The 20,389-nt window shown below is 45.1% G+C and overlaps 1 protein-coding gene across 8 annotated transcripts in view; it reads right to left on the bottom strand.

The window, feature by feature from the left end:
• Positions 1-20,389, bottom strand: part of fhod3b (formin homology 2 domain containing 3b) — a 597,288-nt gene that overhangs the window by 521,826 nt on the left and 55,073 nt on the right. For all 8 annotated transcript variants that reach the window (XM_078539467.1, XM_078539468.1, XM_078539469.1 and 5 more), the window contains exon 3: positions 10,324-10,388. In XM_078539467.1, coding sequence (XP_078395593.1) covers positions 10,324-10,388 — 65 coding nt within the window. The remainder of the gene's footprint in view (positions 1-10,323; positions 10,389-20,389) is intronic.

The raw sequence follows: 20,389 nt of genomic DNA, 5'->3' as shown, positions 1-20,389 counted from the left end.
TGCTAGTGATCCTATTCAGGACTTTCAGCATGTCACACCATCAACAACTGAGAATTATGGCACAGATGCTTTTGGGTTACATTCATTTAAAGCATTTATAAGTAAAGGATGTATGGATTTTACTTTGGGACCAATGCTTTGTTTTTAAACAGAGAGCAAAATTGTTCACAAAAGGCTACGACAGGAACAAGCTTCCTGAATCCTTACACCTAGACGCACACATATTTAGTATAAAGCCTAGATTTTCACGGAGTCACGAGACTCTACAGCTTATCCAAAATGTCGTTGGGGACCTGGATCTGGAAGCTACACCCCATTTCCGTCGGATGCTATTTTGCTGCTAGAGGAACCGGGGGCGGCACGTGCCTCACATTGGGGGAAAGCCGAACTCAGCAGGGTCATGTGAACTCAGTGCCGAGTTCAAGCAGACTCCGTTTTTGCTGGAGCAAGAGCCTTAACTTTCAGTGTGCAAGTTATACATTTTTAGAGTAGATGTAAATGCCCAAAAAGGACAAATAAGGTCTGTGGAACTGTCAAATAATTTAAATAGCCTGCCCTTCAGAAATTGAAAATAAAAGCCTGTCTGTGTCAGAGTTGAAAAAAATTTGCGCTTGCAATTTCAATAGCTGTTTGTTGACATAACCTTAAGTGCATTCATTATAACATTATTATTGCTTGACTGCTTCCAAAAACTATCACCACCACAATGGGGGCGGGGCGAGGGGGGTGGGGGGGTGTGGGGCGAGGGGACACTAAGTTCATTTTCATTGACAGCTCAAGTTATGAAAGGGTTAGCTGTCTTTGATTGGGGTTATGAACACAGTTTTTTTTGGGATTAAGTACTTGAGGGGAATTAAATTTATTAAATGGGCTTCTGTGAATGAGCTTTAAGTGAAGTCTGTAATATAGATATTTAGAACTATTTTATTTCATGACAGCATGGCTCCTGAGGTCTGCCTATGGTGGATACTGGGTAATTTGGCAAGGGTGCGGTGAGAATTTATTCCAGCGATCCAGGGTAATGCTCTTGGGACCCAGGTTCGAATCCCACTATGGCAGATGGTGAAACTTGAATTCAATAAAAATCTGGGAATTAAAATTCTGTTGATGACCACGAAACCATTGCCAATTGTTGCAAAAACCCCACCTGGTTCACTAATGTCCTTTAGGGAACGGAAATCTGCCTGGTCTGGCCTACATGTGACTCCAGACCCACAGCAATGTGGTTGACTCTTAAATGCCCTCTAAACAAGGGCAATTAGGGGTGGAAAATAAATGCTGGCCTAGCCATCCCACAAACGATTAGAAAAAAAATTCTAGAAATCATTAACTGAAGACAATCTTTATAGCACATCTTGTTCCTTGCATGGTTACATTGTATAGAAAATTCAAAGAAAGCCTCACAATAAAAGCGGAAGCTGTTCAATTGGCATTAGAAACAGATTGGTTTTGTTGCAGAGCTGTGTAGGACTGTGGAGTTATAGGAAAAGAAACAGAAAATGCTGGAAAAACTCAGCAGGTCTGGCAGCATCTGCGGAGAGAGAAAAACAGCTGAAGTTGTGTCCAATAGGACTCTTCATCGGAACTCAGGAATTTGGGAACTGTGGGGCCGTAGGATTTGACTGATTAAAGTGACCAACAGAATCGTAAAAGCACCAAAATATATGCTAACTCTGTCCTTCAGTGTATGACAAAAAATGCCCAGCTTTGGCTCAGTGCCGGGCCCTTTAAAATCTACTCCCTACAAAAGGGCCCATACTTTCTACATGACTTCCACGAGATGACAGAATACAATGAAATAGCCTAAAAGCTCGGAGAATTTTAAGCTGGAGTTACACCCATTGCCACTCTACGCTAGTGTTTCTGCCATTTTTCACATGGGCTCAGAAGTCCATTTACCCAAAGGAACCCTTGCCCACAAGACTGACCATGCTCTTGAGCGAATGTCAGGTTTCTGCCAGTTGTGCCCGCTCTGAAGTATTTATTCATCTCACCGAGGATGGATTGATCGGACAATTTAGGTGCCACGTCCTGTAGCTGCAGTGATCAGCAGTCAGTTGAAGCCTCACTCATGTCTCTTCCTCATACTAATGCTACAGTTACTCTACCTCTTGTAGCCCATCGGCATTGGTTCGAGTCAGTGATTGATTATGATCGATAGTACTGTACGATTGCACTGATTCATGAGAAATTTTACATTTGTGTTTATGCTAATTAGATTGAGCAGGAACTTGGGCACAACTTCACCTTGAATAAAACACATGCTGCTGACTGCTTCCTTTGGGGAAAACACCAAGCAAAGGAGATGTAAAACCCAGTTGCAGCCAGAACCTTGTATCATATTTAACTCAATACAAAGGTTTCATGTTTCACTGCCCCACAGTTCCCAAATACATATTATATACACATACATATATATATATATTGATACACCATTCTACATCATCATTGGATAACTTTCCTGTATTACTAAATCTCTACCTTTATGTATAATCATCCAGTTCATGTTTCCACAGAAGCCCAAAGTCTGCATTACAGCATCCAATTGCCTCTTTAATCATTTCCCCCTCCACTGTACAGAAGTTCCAATTACTAATCACTCTGTGGAGATGTTTCCAGACACCAGTCCCGAACTGGCTTTTCACTAGTTTTTACCCAGTGCCTCCTATACTATAGTCAGTCTGACTTGAAATAGTGTTCAGGATTAACCTTTCCCATTCCACTCAGTGCCCTACATATCTGTTCAAGGTCTGTTGCGTGCTTATTTCAAAATACAAGCACTTGTAAGGAGTTTGGTGCATTTCCGAAGTGCTGAGCAAAGTTCATTAGCGTAGCAGGGCCTTCAGGAGGGGGACACTTTCATGTTATTCAATCAATGTTAAAACGTATATAAATTCTGAAGGTTAAAAAAACTGCAACGTCCTATTTTTGTTCATTTTACAAGCGGATTATTCCCCCCTCCCACCCCTGCCCCCTTCTCACAATAGAACCTGTTCCTAAATTCTTCCCTACGCTGCTGGAGGCAGACGAGGAAGGTTTTCACCTTTATTACATTATATTTTATTGGATCAGTTTAAAAACTATTTTCAACAGGTGTAAGTGCCTCAGGGCAAACATAAGGGTCTCTGACTGGAAAAAGGAATGGGACGTTGACCGACTGACTGACAGAATTATTATTAAGTTGCAGCCTGGATAAACTAGTTAAACAGCAACTACTAGCTAATCCTGGTAACTCCTGTGTTTTGACACAGTGAAACACTGGTGCCTGTAATGGTGGAAACCTACATTCTGCTCGATATTCATTTACACAAGTTGTGCCGTTAAAAGGTGGCTCTGATTGGACAATAGAAGCTGCTCTACATGAAGGTAAAATTTGGAGTAGGAAGTCGCCCATAGACAGCACCTGTACACACCCTGCAATTGGTCAATTTTTATTATTTTTCATTCACTGGATGTGGGCTTCGCTGGCTGGGCCAGCATTTATTGCCCATCCCTAAAGGCCCTGGAGAAGGTGTTGGTGAGCTGCCTTCTTGAGCCACTGCAGTCCATGTGGTGTAGGTACCACCCACAGTGCTGCTAGGAAGGGAGTTCCAGGATTTTGACCCAGCGACAGTGAAGGAACGATGATATATTTCCAAGTCAGGATGGTGAATTACTTGGAGGGTGACCTCCAGGTGGTTTTCCCATTTATCTGCTGCCCTTGTCCTTCTAGTGTTGGTGGTCGTGGGTTTGGAAGGTGCTGTCTAAGGCGCCTTGGTGAATTCCTGCATTTTGTAGCTGGGAAATGCTGCTGCCACTGTGCGTCAGTGGTGGAGGGAGTGAATGTTTGTGGATGTGGTGCCAATCAAACAGGCTACTTTGTCTTGGACGGTGTCCAGCTTCTTCAGTGTTGTGGGAGCTGCACTCATCCAGGCAAGTGGGGAGCATTCCATCACACTCCTAACTTGTACCTTGCAGATGGTAGACAAGCTTTGGGGAGTCAGGAGGTGAGTAACTTGTTGCACAATTCCTAGCCTCTGACCTGCTCTTATCGCAGCAGTATTTATGTGGCTAGTCCAGTTCAATTTCTGGTCAATGATAACCCCCAGAATGTTGATAGTGGGGGATTCAGTGACGGTAATGCCAATGAACTTCAAGGGGTGGTGGTTGCATTCTCTCTTGTTGGAGATGGTCATTGCCTTACACTTGGGTGGCACGATTGTTACTTGCCACTTGCCAGCCCAAGCCTGAATATTGTCCAGGTTTTGCTGCATTTGGACATGGACTGATTCAGTATCTGAGGAGTCGCAAATGGTGAACATTGTGCAACCATCAGCGAACATCCCCACTTCTGACCTTAGGATGGAACGAAGCAGCTGAAGATGGTTGGGCTGAAGACACTACCCTGAGGAACTCCTGCCGTGATGTCCTGGAGCTGACGAGTGACCTCCAACAACCACAACAAAATCTATCCCATTTAGCACGGTGGTAGTGCCACACAACACAATGGAGGGTATCCTCAATGTGAAGGCGGGACTTCGTCTCCACAATGACTGTGCAGTAGTCACCCCTACCTATACCGTCATGGACAGATGCAAGTGCAGCAGGCAGATAGGCGAGGATGAGGTCAAATATGTTTTTTCCTCTTGTTGGTTCCCTCAACACCTGCTGCAGACCCAGTCTAACAGCTATGTCATTTAGGACTTGGCCAGCTCGGTGCTACCGAGCCACTCTTGGTGATGGACGTTGAATTCCCCCAGCCAGCCTTGTCACCCTCAGTGCTTCCTCCAAATGATGTTCAACATGGAAGAGCACTGATTCTCTCAGCAGGTTTCCTTGCCCATGTTTGATCTGATGCCATGAGACTTCATGGGGTCCGGAGTCGCTGTTGAGGGCTCCCAGGGCAACTCCCTCCCAGCTGTGGCGCTACCACTATGCCGCCACCTCTGCTGGGTCTATCCTGTTGGTTGGACAGGACATACCCAGGGATGGTGATGGTGGAGTCTGGGACATTATCCGCAAGGTATGACTCTGTGAGGATGACTATGCCAGGCTGTTGCTTGACTAGTCTGTGAGACAGCTTTCCCAATTTTGGCACTAGCCCACAGGTGTTAGCAAGGAGGACTTTGCAGGGTCAACAGGGCTGCGATTGCCATTGTCGTTTCTGGTGCCTAAGCCAATGCGGGGTGGTCCGTCCGGTTTCATTCCTTTTTTGTGACTTTGTAGCGGTTTGTGACAACCAAGTGGCTTACTAGGCCATTTCAGAGGGCATTTAAAAGAGTCAACCACCTATAGATACAGAGTGGCATTGGTTGACAGCAGGAAGCAGAACACATAGCAACCCGTCCCAGATTCTCAGATCAATCCATTGTCCATGCCTTGCAGATGCAGTGATCAGCAGGCAGGTGAAGCCTCACCCAGGTCTGCTTTTCACCCTAATGCTTTAGTTCCCTTTACATCTTTAGGCTCATTAGCATTGTCATGTTCTAGTCAATAATTGATCACGGCCGATGATGTTCCACGATCGCATTGATGCATGAGAGATTTTACATTCGAGCTAACGCTAACAAGATTGAGCAGAAACTTGGGCATAGTTTCACCTCAAAAAAACCCCTTTCAATTAGAGAGTTACAAACAAAGGGACCCTAAACTGGAGGCTGTTAATGTTATGCATTGTTAAGGTTAAAGATAAACAGGTCGAGGGCACTGATTGTTATATATGCTCAAGATGCTTAAATCAAAGGGACTTGGCCAGATGACCCTGGAGAGGGAGCACACGGTGTCCGCTGGTACTCTCCAGGCCTTCCGCGATCAGTGGGTACCGCGGGGGGGCTGGGGTGCATCATCACCCCCAGAAATAACATTTTGCTTGATATTGCAAGTTTCCTTTCATGGTCCAGGATTTTTCCTATGGCAGACGGGCTGGGCGGGGACAGGCACGGGCACAGAGCTGATCGCAATCGGCTCCACGCCGCCATTTTACGCGGGCGGGCCAATTAAGGTCCACCCAGCGTAATGCACGGCCGGTAGTGCTCAGCACTACCTGTGCGGGCGGGGTTGGGGTGGGGGGGAGGAGGGAGAGTCGGGGCCAGCGCGAGTGCAGCAATCTCCCTGAGGCTGGAGCTGCCTCAGAGAGAATGAATGAATATTAAAATAAATGAAAGAAATGATTTAAACATTTATTTAATATGACTCTGTCATATGAGTGGGGACATGTTTTTATATTTGTGGAAGTTTATTTATTTATTTAATAAAAGCTTCAGGAAACCTCATCCCGCTTGTGGATGAGGTTTCCTGAAAACCACGAAGGCCGCTTGGATTTTTCGCCTGCCCGACAACCTTAAGGTTGGACGGGCAGCATTCACAAGTGGCTCAATTAATTTGTTAATGGCTTTAATAGGCTGTTTAACATTTCGGCTGGCGCGCGGCCGAATGAAATATTGCGATGGCGCGCAATGATGTCAGAATGCACGCCCAACGTCATCGCACATCATTTTACACATCGGCGTGTCGAGCCCATCCCTGCACGCCAACTGGAAAATTCTGCCCATGTTTTTGTTTTAGTTACAGTGCCCCACTAGGGGCTGTCACCCCCTCTGATTTATTGCCTTTTAGCTTCCTTTATTGATTTTTTTGTGTTCCTCAAAAGGGTATGAAAAAGGGACTGGATACACTTATGTAGTATTGTTTTAGTTACAGTGTCCTTTAAGGAAATGTTAATTAATTTCTTTGGTTTTAGTTTACTCAACAATGTATAAAAAGGGACTTCTGGGACACCGGGGTGGTTGGTAGGTAAGGAGGCAGAGATATGTAATATGTAATGCTGCATTCTTCGAATAAACCTACTATAAAGAAAATGATCTGTTTCCAGTTTCATACTTCACCTGGCTGGGATCCAGAGGGAAGGAAAGAAATAATGAAACAAAGAGTTTCACTATTCCCTTATTCTTGCATGGGATGTGGGCATCACTAGCAAACCCAGCATTTGTTACGCATCCCTAATTGCCCTTGAACTGAGGGCAATCAAGAGTCAACCACATTGCTGTGGGTCTGGAATCACTTGCTGCCAGACCAGGTAATGATTTCCTTCCCTAAAATGACACCAGTGAACCAGATGGGCATTTACAATGATTGGCAATGGTTCCATAGTCACCATTAGCAACTAGCCTTATATTCCAGATTTATTAATTGAATTTAAATTCCATCAGCTGCCATGGTGGGATTTGAACCCATTTCCCCACAGCATTAACCTGGGCCTCTGGATTACTAGCCCAGTGACATTACCATTATGCCACCATCTCCCCCAATTACCAACACAATTTATTATTTCTGTTCTTATTGAAGAAAAAAAAATTTGGGGGCTTATTGGGAAATGAAAATTCGCCTGACACTTCCCTCATCATTTCAAAACGGCCTTGCAATTGGCCCAAGCATGAGTTCAGAAGGGACCTTCCGGAACCAACAACCATTTAGCACACACAGGACATGTCAGCATACTTACCTTGGATCACCAGGCCTGGATTTGTTTGAATCAAGGAAGAATATGGTGAATGTTAGTTACCTGGTTCAGAGTCCAGACTCCCAAACCCATCCGAGTGAGATTTCTCCCCAGATTCTGCAGCTGGTGCATTACTTCATCCACCAGTTTTCAAGAAAAGAAGCATTTTACAAGGCGGTATACATCTAAATGTCAATCATCAAACATGAACAGGCAATTATCAAGCTCACTACGCAAAACACCATTACATTAAACAGGCCTGACAAAACTGGCATAACTTAACTTTGCTCATTTTAGAATAGTCAGTAGTCCTTTATATTTTGAGCCAAAACAGAGGCCATGACAATAATTCAGGTTTGGGTCAGACTTGATCAATAGTCTGGATCACTTCAGCGTGTTATAGTCCAGTGTAATGGGCTCCAACAGGAAGGTTCTCTTTAATGTGGCATATCATCTAGGAATTCCCTAACTGCACCATGATTATGCAGAATGTTTTAACTCGCAGTGAGTGCATAAAGTGCAACCAGCTACAGAATAAAATGTCAAGCTCTAAAATGAGACACCTTAGCTGCATAATTCACACGCTCATGTCTGCAAATCCTAGAAGCTTGCGTGCAGATGTGATTTACACACTGGATTCGGAAGATCTCAACTCGGTCACAACCATAAAGCCTGGAAAAGTTTGGCTCTGGAGTAAATCCAGAGCTGATGCTCTGCAAATATGGGTCTGGAGTCACGTTATTAGGTTCAAAGTCAGCTGTAAACTTCCAGGCAAAAATGGTTACTCATATAAATTCATATCCACACTTCATTAAACCTTACACAGCAACAAAAAGGTAAGTTTCGGTTAAATTCCTAGGACTGGGGGCAGCTGCTGTTCCTCACTGGTGTCTGGGTACTTGGCAGTAGGCTAGAAACTGTACTGTCCACAAATTCACCCTTCAAACACATGAGCTTTCAATTTGGGACCCCAGGCCTTCAATGATCTATTAGAAGTTTCCAGAAGGTCCAAGATCATCTGATTTCTGCCAATCTGTCATCGCATTTCTGACTTTTTCTTTGTCTGTTGACTAATTAACATTGTTTCAGACAGAACGACAATAAAAAAATATATACTTTCTACAATATATAGCATGTTTTCCATTAGCTGATGCACTCTTTCAAAATGTTCCTATAGGGGAGCCCTGGAAGTAGGTCAATGGTGAGAATATTTACAAGGGGTGCATAACAGAAAAAATATGAAAAATCAGTGCTCTGATACACAGACAGCTAAGCACCAAGCTACACTTCCTAATGCCCTCCTCACTTAAATTATTCAAAAACGTTAAGCACCTTTGAGCAGCCACAGTGGCCCAGATCTTCCAGTCTCCGGGTCATCGGAAACTGGACGTAAGAACTGAGAAGCGCATTGGGACCCAGGACCCTCCGCAAATTGTCTCCTACTCTGAGCTAGAGTTGGAAGCTTCAGACAGTTCCGTTGGACTTAACCGGATACTTAACGTAGGAAACGTTAGACAGAAAAATCCTAGTCTAACTCCAGGTAACTACAGAATTGACCTCCCAAAATCACTCACACTGACCCCACCACCGCCCCCCCCACTCCTCCCTCAGCACCCCCCCCACCCTGCCACCCAGCCCACCTACCTCACCCACCCTCCCCATTCACTCATTTATCCATTCACCTAATACTAACATTCACACTGGATTTTTAAATGTACCACATGGCAGCTAGTGCTATAAAAAGGGGCCGTGTCCCATCTTCCTCCTGACACTACAGTGCTGCGATGGAGCACGCCAACGGATGCTGCATTCCGCATTTCTGGAGAAGCCGGGCTCGGAAGACCCGGCAAGAAATGCAGAGCAGCATCGGGGCGTGGAGAAATTCGAGAGCAGTGGCAATCCAAAGGTGACTGCTGCTTCGCAGGCGATCCGGGCCAATATTTCTTCTAAAATTGACATTCTACAGGTCTTCCAGCCTTAAGTTTATTATTTAACATTTTATATACACCTCAAGGAAGTCTGCATTTAACATTTTTCTGTCCAGATTGTAGACCTTGAGCTTCACAGTGCTCATTCTCTCAAAAAAAAAATACTTTTTTTCATTTGTTAACTTCTTCTCAGTTTCCTATCCCAATGTATCCACAGAAGCAGCTACAACCACTATGCTATCTAAGCAGTCTATTTAAAAGGCTCTATTCTCTATAGTGAAATAGAAACCCAGTAATGCTAATGATGCTGCTGGGATGTTCCTCCAATCACTATTACTACACTAGATTAGTCGGTCTTACCTAGCTTGAGACAACCAACCCTGTGCTGGGAATACTAAAGGTAATCGTAATAAGCAGTCAGGCCGGAGGCTTACAGCTGATACTATAAACTGGTACAAGTATTGGTATTAACTTCTGTACAGAAATCCTGTAACTGGAACAAGGTGCAAAGGCAGCAGAAGAGCTCAATGGAGTGGAGAGAGATGCGCATTTGTGTCACATTAGGTGTAGCAGCATAACTTCTAACTAGTAAAATCAAAGCAGGTTTCCTACAGTGATGGCACATAGTTACTGCAAGATATGTATGCCGTTGTCTGTTTTGCAGTGCTGTAGATTACAATATGTTTTATCACATCAAATCCTGTGCACATTTGTAGCCCATCGAGAGATAACCTTCAACTTTGACTATCCTCCTCAAAATGCCTCCATTTATGCAGAACCAACTAGAAACTAGACTTGGCAAGTCAGTCAGCATAATAAATTTCACTTTTAATGCTCTTCAGTCTATTTCCATTTTGCTGATCATGTTCTAGTCTGAAGCCCACTCACCTTCTCGTTACAAGGGAAAGTTTGACTTACCAATACAGGCGTGGACTCTGACGGAGAGCTGTGTCCTCAGGATCATGCTGTGCTTCTTTCCCCTCCTAAAAATAGAAAGAGCATTTAGGCTGGAGGAAATAATTTTCAAAAACCTAAGAGCTGTAGGCAGCATTATACAGAACCTCAATTAATCTGAAGTTTGCTACCTGGGGCAATTCCTAACAGTCTGCAGTATGGGGGGAGGAAAATCAAATTCAGCCAAGAAAAACCCTTCTGCAAGCTACTCATTTGTGGGGTTCACCAACTCCAATTCAGGTGCAGTAGAAAAGTTCTCAAGTCAATTCACAGCTTTCCAAAGAAGGTATTCCAGAAACATACCCCATCTAATCCTGCTATGTTATATTCCAGTTCCTATCCTCAGCTTGGCATTCTCATAGGTCCTGACCTATCTTATTGCACATAACATTTGACCACTTTTACCTGTAGTTGCATCCCTCAATCTGGTTTGCAACCAGAAACCCAGCAGGTCTATTCAGCAAGTGACTGTGCACATTCGGAGTTGGGTTAAAAAAAAAACACAACATGGCAATATTGACACCCCCAGCCTCCCGTGAATGTACAACCTGTTAACTTGACCACTTGGATTGGATACCAGAGAGACTGTATCGAGGGCCTGTAGAGCTACACAGAATTAATGCTTGTTAGAGTGGGATATCTGGAATTGCAGCTTCTATACTTACTTCTGTTCAATCCAATGGCTCACTTAGTCTCATTCAGAGCTCATAAAAATCAATAAATTGATTCACGACAGTATTAGATAAATTTCTTTGAAAAAAAAAATTGCACACAGTGATGGTCAGTTATTCGCCTTAGATGAACCCAATTCCAAAAGAAATTCCTAGTACTTTACAGCTGATTGTTTGCTAAATTTGAATGAATGAGATGATTATTAATCCACTAGCAATCATAGACAAGACTACGCAGCAAGAGCATAGGTAATATATCACAGATGGATGAACAGATTAGATATTTATATACAACTCAATGTAGAAGCTAGCTAGTTGATGAATGTACCCCTTACAATTGAAAAGGGCACATTAATTTAAATACCAGTATGTGCAATCAGTTTCTCTCTCAACCTTTCAATTAGGTTTCTTGCTTGCGATCACTGCCAGCTATCCACTTCTCAATTCCACCCTTGTGAAGGAACAATGGTAGCACACAGACACCAGTACAAAGCCTATAATTAGGCAACTATCCCACTGTTCTATAGTGCTTAAGTTACTTATATAATACCGCCCAGTATATCATGCATCATTGCAAGAGGGAGGCAAGAGTGCTTACACACTTTGCTAGCAACCAAAGCTTTTGCCAAGGCAAGTTCTTTACATGAAAAGGATTGAATAAAAATGCATTGCAGTCTTTACACAGATGGATCCAAGGGGCATCAAGAGTCTGAAAATAACAGCACAATACATACGTGACATGTCCAATCAACATTCTAACACCAGTGTGAAGCTATTTGCATTGCTCCTATTTGCTGACTCCTATCCATTGGTCAATTTGATGCCAGTGCACCAATCTCCTACCTTCAGGAGGGGCAAAAATCCAGAAAACTGTTGTCAATTCAAGGAATGTTTTGCTTAAAGTTCCTCCCCCATTCCCTTCAATTGATCAGACAGACCCGGGAACTCCATGCGCTATTCCAGAAAAATCCAATCCCTTCCCATTTCCTTGGAAGGACAACAAGGAATCGGTTCTACAATTTCTTTCCCAGTCCTTTTCTGTGACAAGCAAAACACGTACACATCCTATCTTCCCACCTGCCTCCTCAGCTGCTATGGGCTGCCTACTTCTGCACCAACCTCTCACCTCAAAACGCACAAGAAATTGGCAGGGTGGCATTCCTTTAATCAACTTCAACACATGGATCACTCCAGGGGATCATGTTTATGTTCACGACTCAATCATCTTCATCTTCGGCCAGCGATTTGCTGTTTTCTGCATCTTCCGTCAGAGTTAAACAGGAACTAGTTTACTTTGGCAATAGCATTCCAATGTTCCAATTTAACCTTCAGGCAACAGTCAATGATCATTGCAATATTTTTCTCCCTCTCTTACCTTTAACTGATGCCCACTCAAGCTGTAATACATACCCTTATTGCGCGTACCTACTCCATTACTCCACGCTTTGCTACTAATGTCGAATCTCAAGATTCATATGTTTTAGGAGTATAACTTTTAGTTTGGAGATTGACATTTTTTAAATGTAAAATAAATGAAAACACCTGGTTTGAGAAGCTGGTAAACAGCCCTAAAGTAATTGCAATTCAAAGAGTGGCCCACTTATAAAGATTATAGTGTGAATTATTGGAAACTGATTAATGAGCTACCTTTGAGCGTCTTGGTGGAGACAGGGTGTCTACAGCTGTCTCAATGAAGGGATTTAAAATTATTCATATGGTTTCCCAGGACAAAGAGAAGGTTTTCGAATTATTGATATTTAGCTTAAATCTCTATCTAGGATATGCCAGGTGTACTATGATGCCATGAGGATAGATTTCAGAGCGTTTTTTTTCTTTGGTTTTAGGTTTTATCCGAATGATTCCACACAGAAACACAGTCAGTTGGAGCCTGGTCCAGAGCAATTGGGAGGCGGCAGAGAGACAATCTGCCAGGAGCTGTGGACCAGGAGCAGAGGGCTATCAGGAACAAGGGGTGTTTGATTTGGCATCAAAGCAAGAATGCAGTGAGGCCTATGCTTGAGCTGGGGAGTCCACAATCCTAAGGCGTTGCAGGAGAGTTGGATGGCTCATCTAGCCTGGACGCTAGTGGAAGGACCCCAACAAATCTCATACCTTCTAGGAAACAGAAAAACTAGAGGAGAATCAAAATGAATTCCCGAGATCTGTGGCACACGTTGGTTTGGTCCCAGGAGAAAAGTGAAGGATGCCTCAAGATCCTGAAAAGTATAGGACAGCTCTTGGAACATTCCAATGTTCCAATTTAACCTTCAGGCAACAGTCAATGATCTGTTCTGTTGAGATTTTTGAGTGTAAAATCTAAGTGTTTACATAATACATAGTTTTAAGTCAGTAGTACGTGCTTTGTTTAACTCTTGTACAGCCAAAGCTTTTGTTTAAACATGAATTACACTGCAAGATTTCTTTCAGTTAATAACTGGGAATTTAGATTTCTTTTCAAAAGTTACTGGTCTCAGATCATAACTTGCTTACATTGCTAAACTACTTTATATAAATGGTCTTCGATGAAAAATTTGCAGATTGAGAAAATCTAGGCCGATGTCTTGAAAATTAATTTTATTATAATCTCAATTCATAGATTTGACTTGCAAATCCAGGCTCAGTTAATAGCCCAGGTTACCTCCGGAGGGTTACGATTATCAGTTATATTGACCAGGGCATACGTATGATAAAGGTGACAGGCGAAGACTTCCTGGAGATCATGTGATACTGTCACTATTTCTGGAAATATCTGTGGGATGGGCAAGCCCACTTGCCTGCCCTAAATAAATAACTTTTCCTTTATCCATTTACAGGATGTGGGTGTCGCTGGCTAGGCCAGCATTTATTGCCCATCCCTAACTGCCCTGAGAAGGTGGTGGTGAGCTACCTTCTTGAACCGATGCAGTCGAAGTGGTGTGGGTACACCCACAGTGCTGTTAGGGTGGGAGTTCCAGGATTTGGACCAGCGACAGTGAAGGTACACCGATATCTTTCCACAGAGTGACGTGTGGCTTGGAGGGGAACTTCTAGCAGGTGGTGTTCCCATGTATCTGCTGCCTTTATCCTTCCAGATGGTAGTGTTTGAGAGTTTGGAAGTTGCTGCTTAAAGAGCCTTGGTGAATTTCTGCAGTGCATCTTGTATGTGGTACACAATGTGCGGTGGTGGAGAGAGTGAATGATTATAAAAAAGGTGCCAAACAAGTGGGCTGCTTTGTCCTGGGTGGTGTTGAGCTTCTAGAGTGTTGTTGGAGCTGCACTCATCCAGGCAAGTGGAGAGTATTCCATCACATTCCTGACTTGTGTTTTGTAGATGGTGGACAGGCTTTAGGGAGTCAGGAGTTGAGTTACTCCTTGCAGCATTCCTAGCCTCTGACCTGCTCTTGTAGCAACAGTATTTCTATGGCCAGCCCAGTTCAGTTTCTGGTCAATGGTAACCCCCAGGATGTTGATAATGGGGGATTCAGTGATGGTTATGCCATTGAATGTCAAGGGGCGATGGATAGATTCTCCTGTTTGAGATGGTAATTGCCTGGCAGTTGAGTGACACAAAAGTTGTTACTTGCCACTTGTCAGCCCAAGCCAAGATATTGTCCAGGTCTTGCTGCATTTGGACACGGACTGCTTCAGTATCTGAGGAGTCGCGAATAGCGAACATCGTGCCATCATTAGTGAAAATCCCCACTTCTGATCTTATGATGGAAGGAAGGTGATTGATGAAGCAGCTGAAGACAATTGGGCCGAGGACACTACCCTGAGGAACTCCTGCAGTGATGTCCTGGAGCTGACATGAGTGACCTCCAACAACCACTACCATCTTCCTTTGGGCTAGGTATGACTCCAACCAGCAGAGAGGTTTCCCTGATTCTCATTGACTCCAGTTTTGCTAGGGCTCCTTGGTGCCACACTCGGTCAAATGCTGCCTTGATGTCAAGGGCAGTCACTCTCACCGCACCTTGGGAGTTCAGCTCTTTAGTCCACATTTGAACCAATGCTGTAATGAGGTCATGAGCTGAGTGACCCTGATGGAACCCAAACTGAGCGTCAGTGACCAAGTTATTGCTAAGCAAGTGCCACTTGATAGCGCTGTTGATGGCGCCTTCCACCACTTTACTGATGATCAAGAGTAGACTGATGGGGTAATTGGCTAGGTTGGATTTGTCCTGCTTTTTATATTCAGAACACACCTGAGCAATTTTCCACACTGGTGGGTAGGTGCCTGTGTTATAGCTGTACTGGAACAGCATGGCTAGGGGCACAACAAGTTCTGGAGCAGCTTTATTGCTAGAATATTGTCAGGGCACATAGTCTTTGCTGAATCCAGTCCCTTCAGCCATTTCATGCTATCACGTGGGGTGAATCGAATTGACTGAAGACTGGCATCTGTGATGCTTGGGTCCGCCAGAGGAGGCAGAGATGAATCATCCACATGGCACTTCTGGTTGAAGATTGCTGCAAATGCTTCAGCCTTATCTTTTGCACTGATGTGCTGGGCACCCCCATCATTGAGGATGGGGATATTTGTGGAGCCTCCTCCTCCTCCTCCAGTGAGTTGTTTAATTTCTGCTTCTGGCATGCCCTCCTGCACTCTTCATTGAGCCAGTGCTGATCCCCTGGCTTGGTGGCAATGGTAGAGTAGGGGATATGCCGGGCCATGAGATTACAGATTGTGGTCAAGTACAATTCTGCTGCTGCTGCTGATGGCCTACATCGCCTCATGGTTGCCCAGTCTTGAATTGCTAGGTCTGTTCTAAATCTATTCCGTTCAGCACGGTGGTAGTGCCACATAACATGATGGAGGGCATTGATTGTGAATAAGTGCCAGCCAGTGTGTGTGCGTGGGGGAGGGGAGGAGAAAGGTTTATAAAAGGTGGAGGGAAAAGAAAATGAGCCAATTGGAACAGATGGCTCACTTTCAAGCAATCTAGCGTGATGCCACATTCTCAGTTACTGGTGATATTTCAAATTAATAATCAAAAGATCTAAAGATTTTCAAAATAATAAAAAAAACAGGATACAGAAAATACTACTGTTATCGTGTGTAAGTGTAAAAGTTTTCCCTTTACTCCAGTGCTATAGCACAAATGCAACCTGAAATCCGAATAAAAATGAGAATCTATGAAGCTGTCCGAAATCTCCTGCAATTGATTCTGTATCCGTGTCTCCTTTTATAGATCCTAAATTACTGCAAATAATCTGTTTCTATCTACTTTGTCCAATCCCTTCACACTGTTAAGCATTTTATCTAATTACCATACAAACTCCTTTGCTATAATGAAAAGTACCCCAATTCTCCCCACCCACCCCAAGTTTTTCTTCATTTACTCATACCAGGCCATGCTGTATACTCACCACTGCTTCAACATCCTTTCTATAGTGTGAAGCCTAAAGTTGCAGATTACTCCAACTGGGGTCTTACTAAATATTTATATCCCATATATCTTACTGTAAAACCCATATTCCATCAGCTTCCTTTATGGTCTTATCTCTTGAGGCATTTCTATTCAATGATTTTGGAGGAAAATTTTTTTGACGCAGCGAGTGGTTAAGATCGGGAATGCGCTGCCCGAGAATGGGAATGGAGGCAGGTTCAACTGAGGCATTCAAGTGGGAATTGTATCATCATCTGGAAAAGCAAGGGTGTGCAGGGTCACGGGCAAACAGCACTAGGTGAACTGCTCAGAGAGATGGGACAGACAAGAGGGGCCGAATGGCTCCTTCTGCGCTAACAATTCTGGAATTTTGAACCTGAACCTCCAGGTGCACTGCTCTTCCACATCACCATGTTCCTAAAGGGTAATTACCCTAATCTTAAAAAAGTACCCATGCACATGTACTGACATCGAACTCCATCTAACACTGCTTTTTTTTTTGCACACTCCACTGTTTCATCAATATCCTCTTGCAGCTTTCTTTGGTCAGAATTATTTACTACAACCTTTTATTTTAACATCATTTGAAAATTTGGGCATAAGTCCCTCTAGTCCTATATCCGAAAAAGCATGCAGAGTGAACAGAAGCTGCCTCAGAACAAATCTCTGCAGGACACAGCTGCCGGCTGCTAAGAAACTGTCCTCAACACTGACCGTTTCTTTCCTTTGGCCTAGTTTTTGGATCTATATTTGCCACCCTTCCCCAATTTCCCCTTAATGTTCTTTCAAAGACTTTCTGAAAATCCATGTACACCTTACCTATCATATCTGTAACCTCCTCAAAAGAACCTTCATCAGGTTTGGTAACCATGAACTTCCTTTCTTAAACTCTGTCGAGAGGAGCACTACAGAGGCTGTCAGACCCGCTGAGTTTTTCCAGCAATTTTTGTTTTTGTTTCTTAAATCCATAATGACTGCTGATTATTATTTTCATCCAGAATATTTAGTAATTTTACATTTGAAGATTGCAAAGTTCACCCGTCAACTTGTTGTCTTGATATAGGTCAGAATCACCCCAGATTTTCACTCAGTGCAGTAGCGGGCAGGAAAAAAGACATTTTACCTGCCGGCTGCAATGGAGGCTTTTCACGCTGTGTCGTCCCAATCCCACCTCATTAATCATGCATTCCCGGGAAATACACTGGGTGGCTGACGGGGTGTCCTCTCATTTGCCTGCCCTGCCATCATAACAGGCCTTCAGTAAACCAAGTGCCATATTTAAAGGCTGCCCTGCAAAGAGCTAGCACTCTTCAAGGGATAGGAAACTGCTGCAAACTGATGGCTGCCGAAGGGAGGGAACATGCTGCTCCCAGATGTAGCAACACCTCCCATGAGTGCCTATTGGACACGGTGGAGGCCCACTATGAAATCCTCTACCCCCACTCTGCGCGAATAGTAGCAAGTAAGGTCACCAATCCAGTGTGGGAGGCCGTGGCAGCAGTGGCCAGTGCCAACGCCCTGCAACAGAGGACAGCCACCAAGTGCTGAAAGAGGGTGAACGATCTCCGTTCCGCCAGGGTAAGTCACTCTTAATTCACACACACTCAAACCCATCACACATCCACAGGGATCTCACACCTCAAGGTTCAATACCACTAACTCACACACCCCCTCACATCTCCATCAGGCTCAAATCTTCTTGAGCTCACATCCTCATCCCGTCACCAGACAAACATTCCACGCTTTGCCGTGTGTCCTGCTCACACTCTTTCCATCTGTTTTCATGCAGGAGAAGCCTGCTCACAGCAGCAGGGACAGGTCCCAGACTGGGGGGTGGAGTTGTCCACACTAGACCCCTCACTCACTTTGAGGAGTGTGCCATCGCGCTGACTGGTGAGGGCATTGACCGTGCCTGTGGTGGCGGCGAGGTTGGCAGAAATCACCTTCGTGAGGATCCTGCACCACATCATCCACCTCTCAACGCAAATGTGAGAGTGCTCTCTCTCCTGCTTTTGACTCTACTGCCATGCACTAATTATTTCTACTTTGGTTCACAGGGAGCTCTGCCAAGCAACTGACACTGCCAACCAGCCAGTCCCTCAGCTCCATCCACACCCTCATCTCCAGTGACGATATCTCCTCCATTGAAGAGCTGGAAATAAGCAGCCTTACCCATACTCTACACCAACGCAGAGACACACACCTCAGTGGGTCCTAGATCGAGAGCAGGCTCGGGTTCACAGTCTGGTGGTCACAGCACAGACACGCGTCCACAGCAGGAGGAAGCACGTTCAACTGAGCTCCCCGGCACTCGGAGAACTGCTGGGGGAAAGAGACATCTGCGAGGTCCAAGTCAGATGGCGAACCTCTGGATTTGGCCTTCCAACTCATCATGGATAGTCAGCAGAGGGCAGGGGAACATCACAGAGCTGTTAGAAGCCCTCAGGGTGGCAAGCAAGTTGGAGGAGTCTATCCGCCTACTCTCTGATGAAGCGGCACCCACATGTGCGAGTACAGAGGTCTCATGGGAAGGATGGTGGGCACCAGAGGACACACACGAAAGTCAGAGACAACAAGGCCAACCATTACACAGGCTGTCTCCACCCCTACAACGGATGTCAGGGCAGCGCCTAGGAGTGTTAGGCTTAGAAAAGTCAATTTCTAATCACAAAGTTGCATGGGTGCACAGATTTTGCCACTTTATAATCAGAAAATATATTCATTTTCACTAAATAATGTGTAACAGTGTATTTCAGCTTAATTTACAGGCTTTGTGTGAGTCCTCTCCCTACAAACCAGCCCCCCACCCCCACCAGCCCTTCAGCTGCACGCAGCCGACCAGTGATTCTGGAGGGAGCAGTGTGTGTGTGGCAGGATCTGTCTGAGCCTCATGCGAGTGCTCTCCCACACACACGGATCCTTCCTCTATCACACTCATCTTAATGTCTTGAACATTTTCAATGCTGCCTGCTGGGGTTCTGTTTCAGTTGTCCATCTGAGCTGAGCTGAATCTCCACCCACCCACTGATCACACTCCCATGCAGCGCCCGATCCCACCCAGCACAAGGCTCCTTTCACTTTTGATTTTAGAAGCATGGTACTGATAAAATTAGTCTTTAGCTCCCTTCCCCTCCCCCAGTCGCCCATGTCCCTTTTCCCCTATCACTGTCAACCCCCTGGCATCACCTTCCACCTCCCAGCCACAACCCTTTTCATTCCGGGATGTCCAGGTGAACGTGCACGTTCCCCATCTTCCCGAGAATCACACCCTCATTCACATTGAACTCCCCGACCTCCTCTTTCCCAACCCCCAGGGTCTGTGTCTGCCTTGGAGTCCTTTCTACAGCTACCATTGGACCCGCACCCTCCCACCATACTAAGCCCCCTCTCATTCTCACCAGTCCCTCCTACCATGCCCATCCTAATTTCACTCCCCAGGAAGTAGTTGACTCCAGACCCCTCCATTACACGCTCACCCACCTGCACCTCCCGGACTCCTTCCACCACCAGCACCCACTCCCTGGACTCTTTCCTTGCCCTGCTCTCCCCCAACCCAGACTCCTTGCTTTACACCTACCTCCCCAGTTGCCATATTCTCCTGTTACACCCTCCTCCACCACGACACCATCGCTTTCCCCCCCCACCACCCCCCGGCCCAACCTCACCGTCCCCTCCCCCAACACCATTGTTCCCCGGCCTCCCAACCTCACTCCCCACTGGTACACCTTCTTCTCCCAGTCAAATCTAGGCCTTCCTCTCCCACCCACCCAATGCACTTTCCTCTCCTAGTCAAACCTACACCTGCCTCTCCATCCCCATGACAAATCATCCACAACAGACCATGGTCAAGACACTGATGTCCTCAAGCAAACCCTCAGTGATCTTCCACCTTCCATGAGCTGCTTCGCGGTGGAGCTATGTCCATGAGAATCCGCCCAGCATGCGATGCACGTTCCTCCAGGGTCCTGTTGCTGTCGGGTTCCAGCAATC

This window comes from Cetorhinus maximus, chromosome 3 (genome assembly GCF_964194155.1).
Source record: "Cetorhinus maximus chromosome 3, sCetMax3.hap1.1, whole genome shotgun sequence".
NCBI classification, from domain to species: Eukaryota; Metazoa; Chordata; class Chondrichthyes; order Lamniformes; family Cetorhinidae; genus Cetorhinus; species Cetorhinus maximus.
The sequence above is the reverse complement of the archived record's forward strand: the minus strand, read 5'-3'. Positions and strand labels throughout refer to the sequence as shown.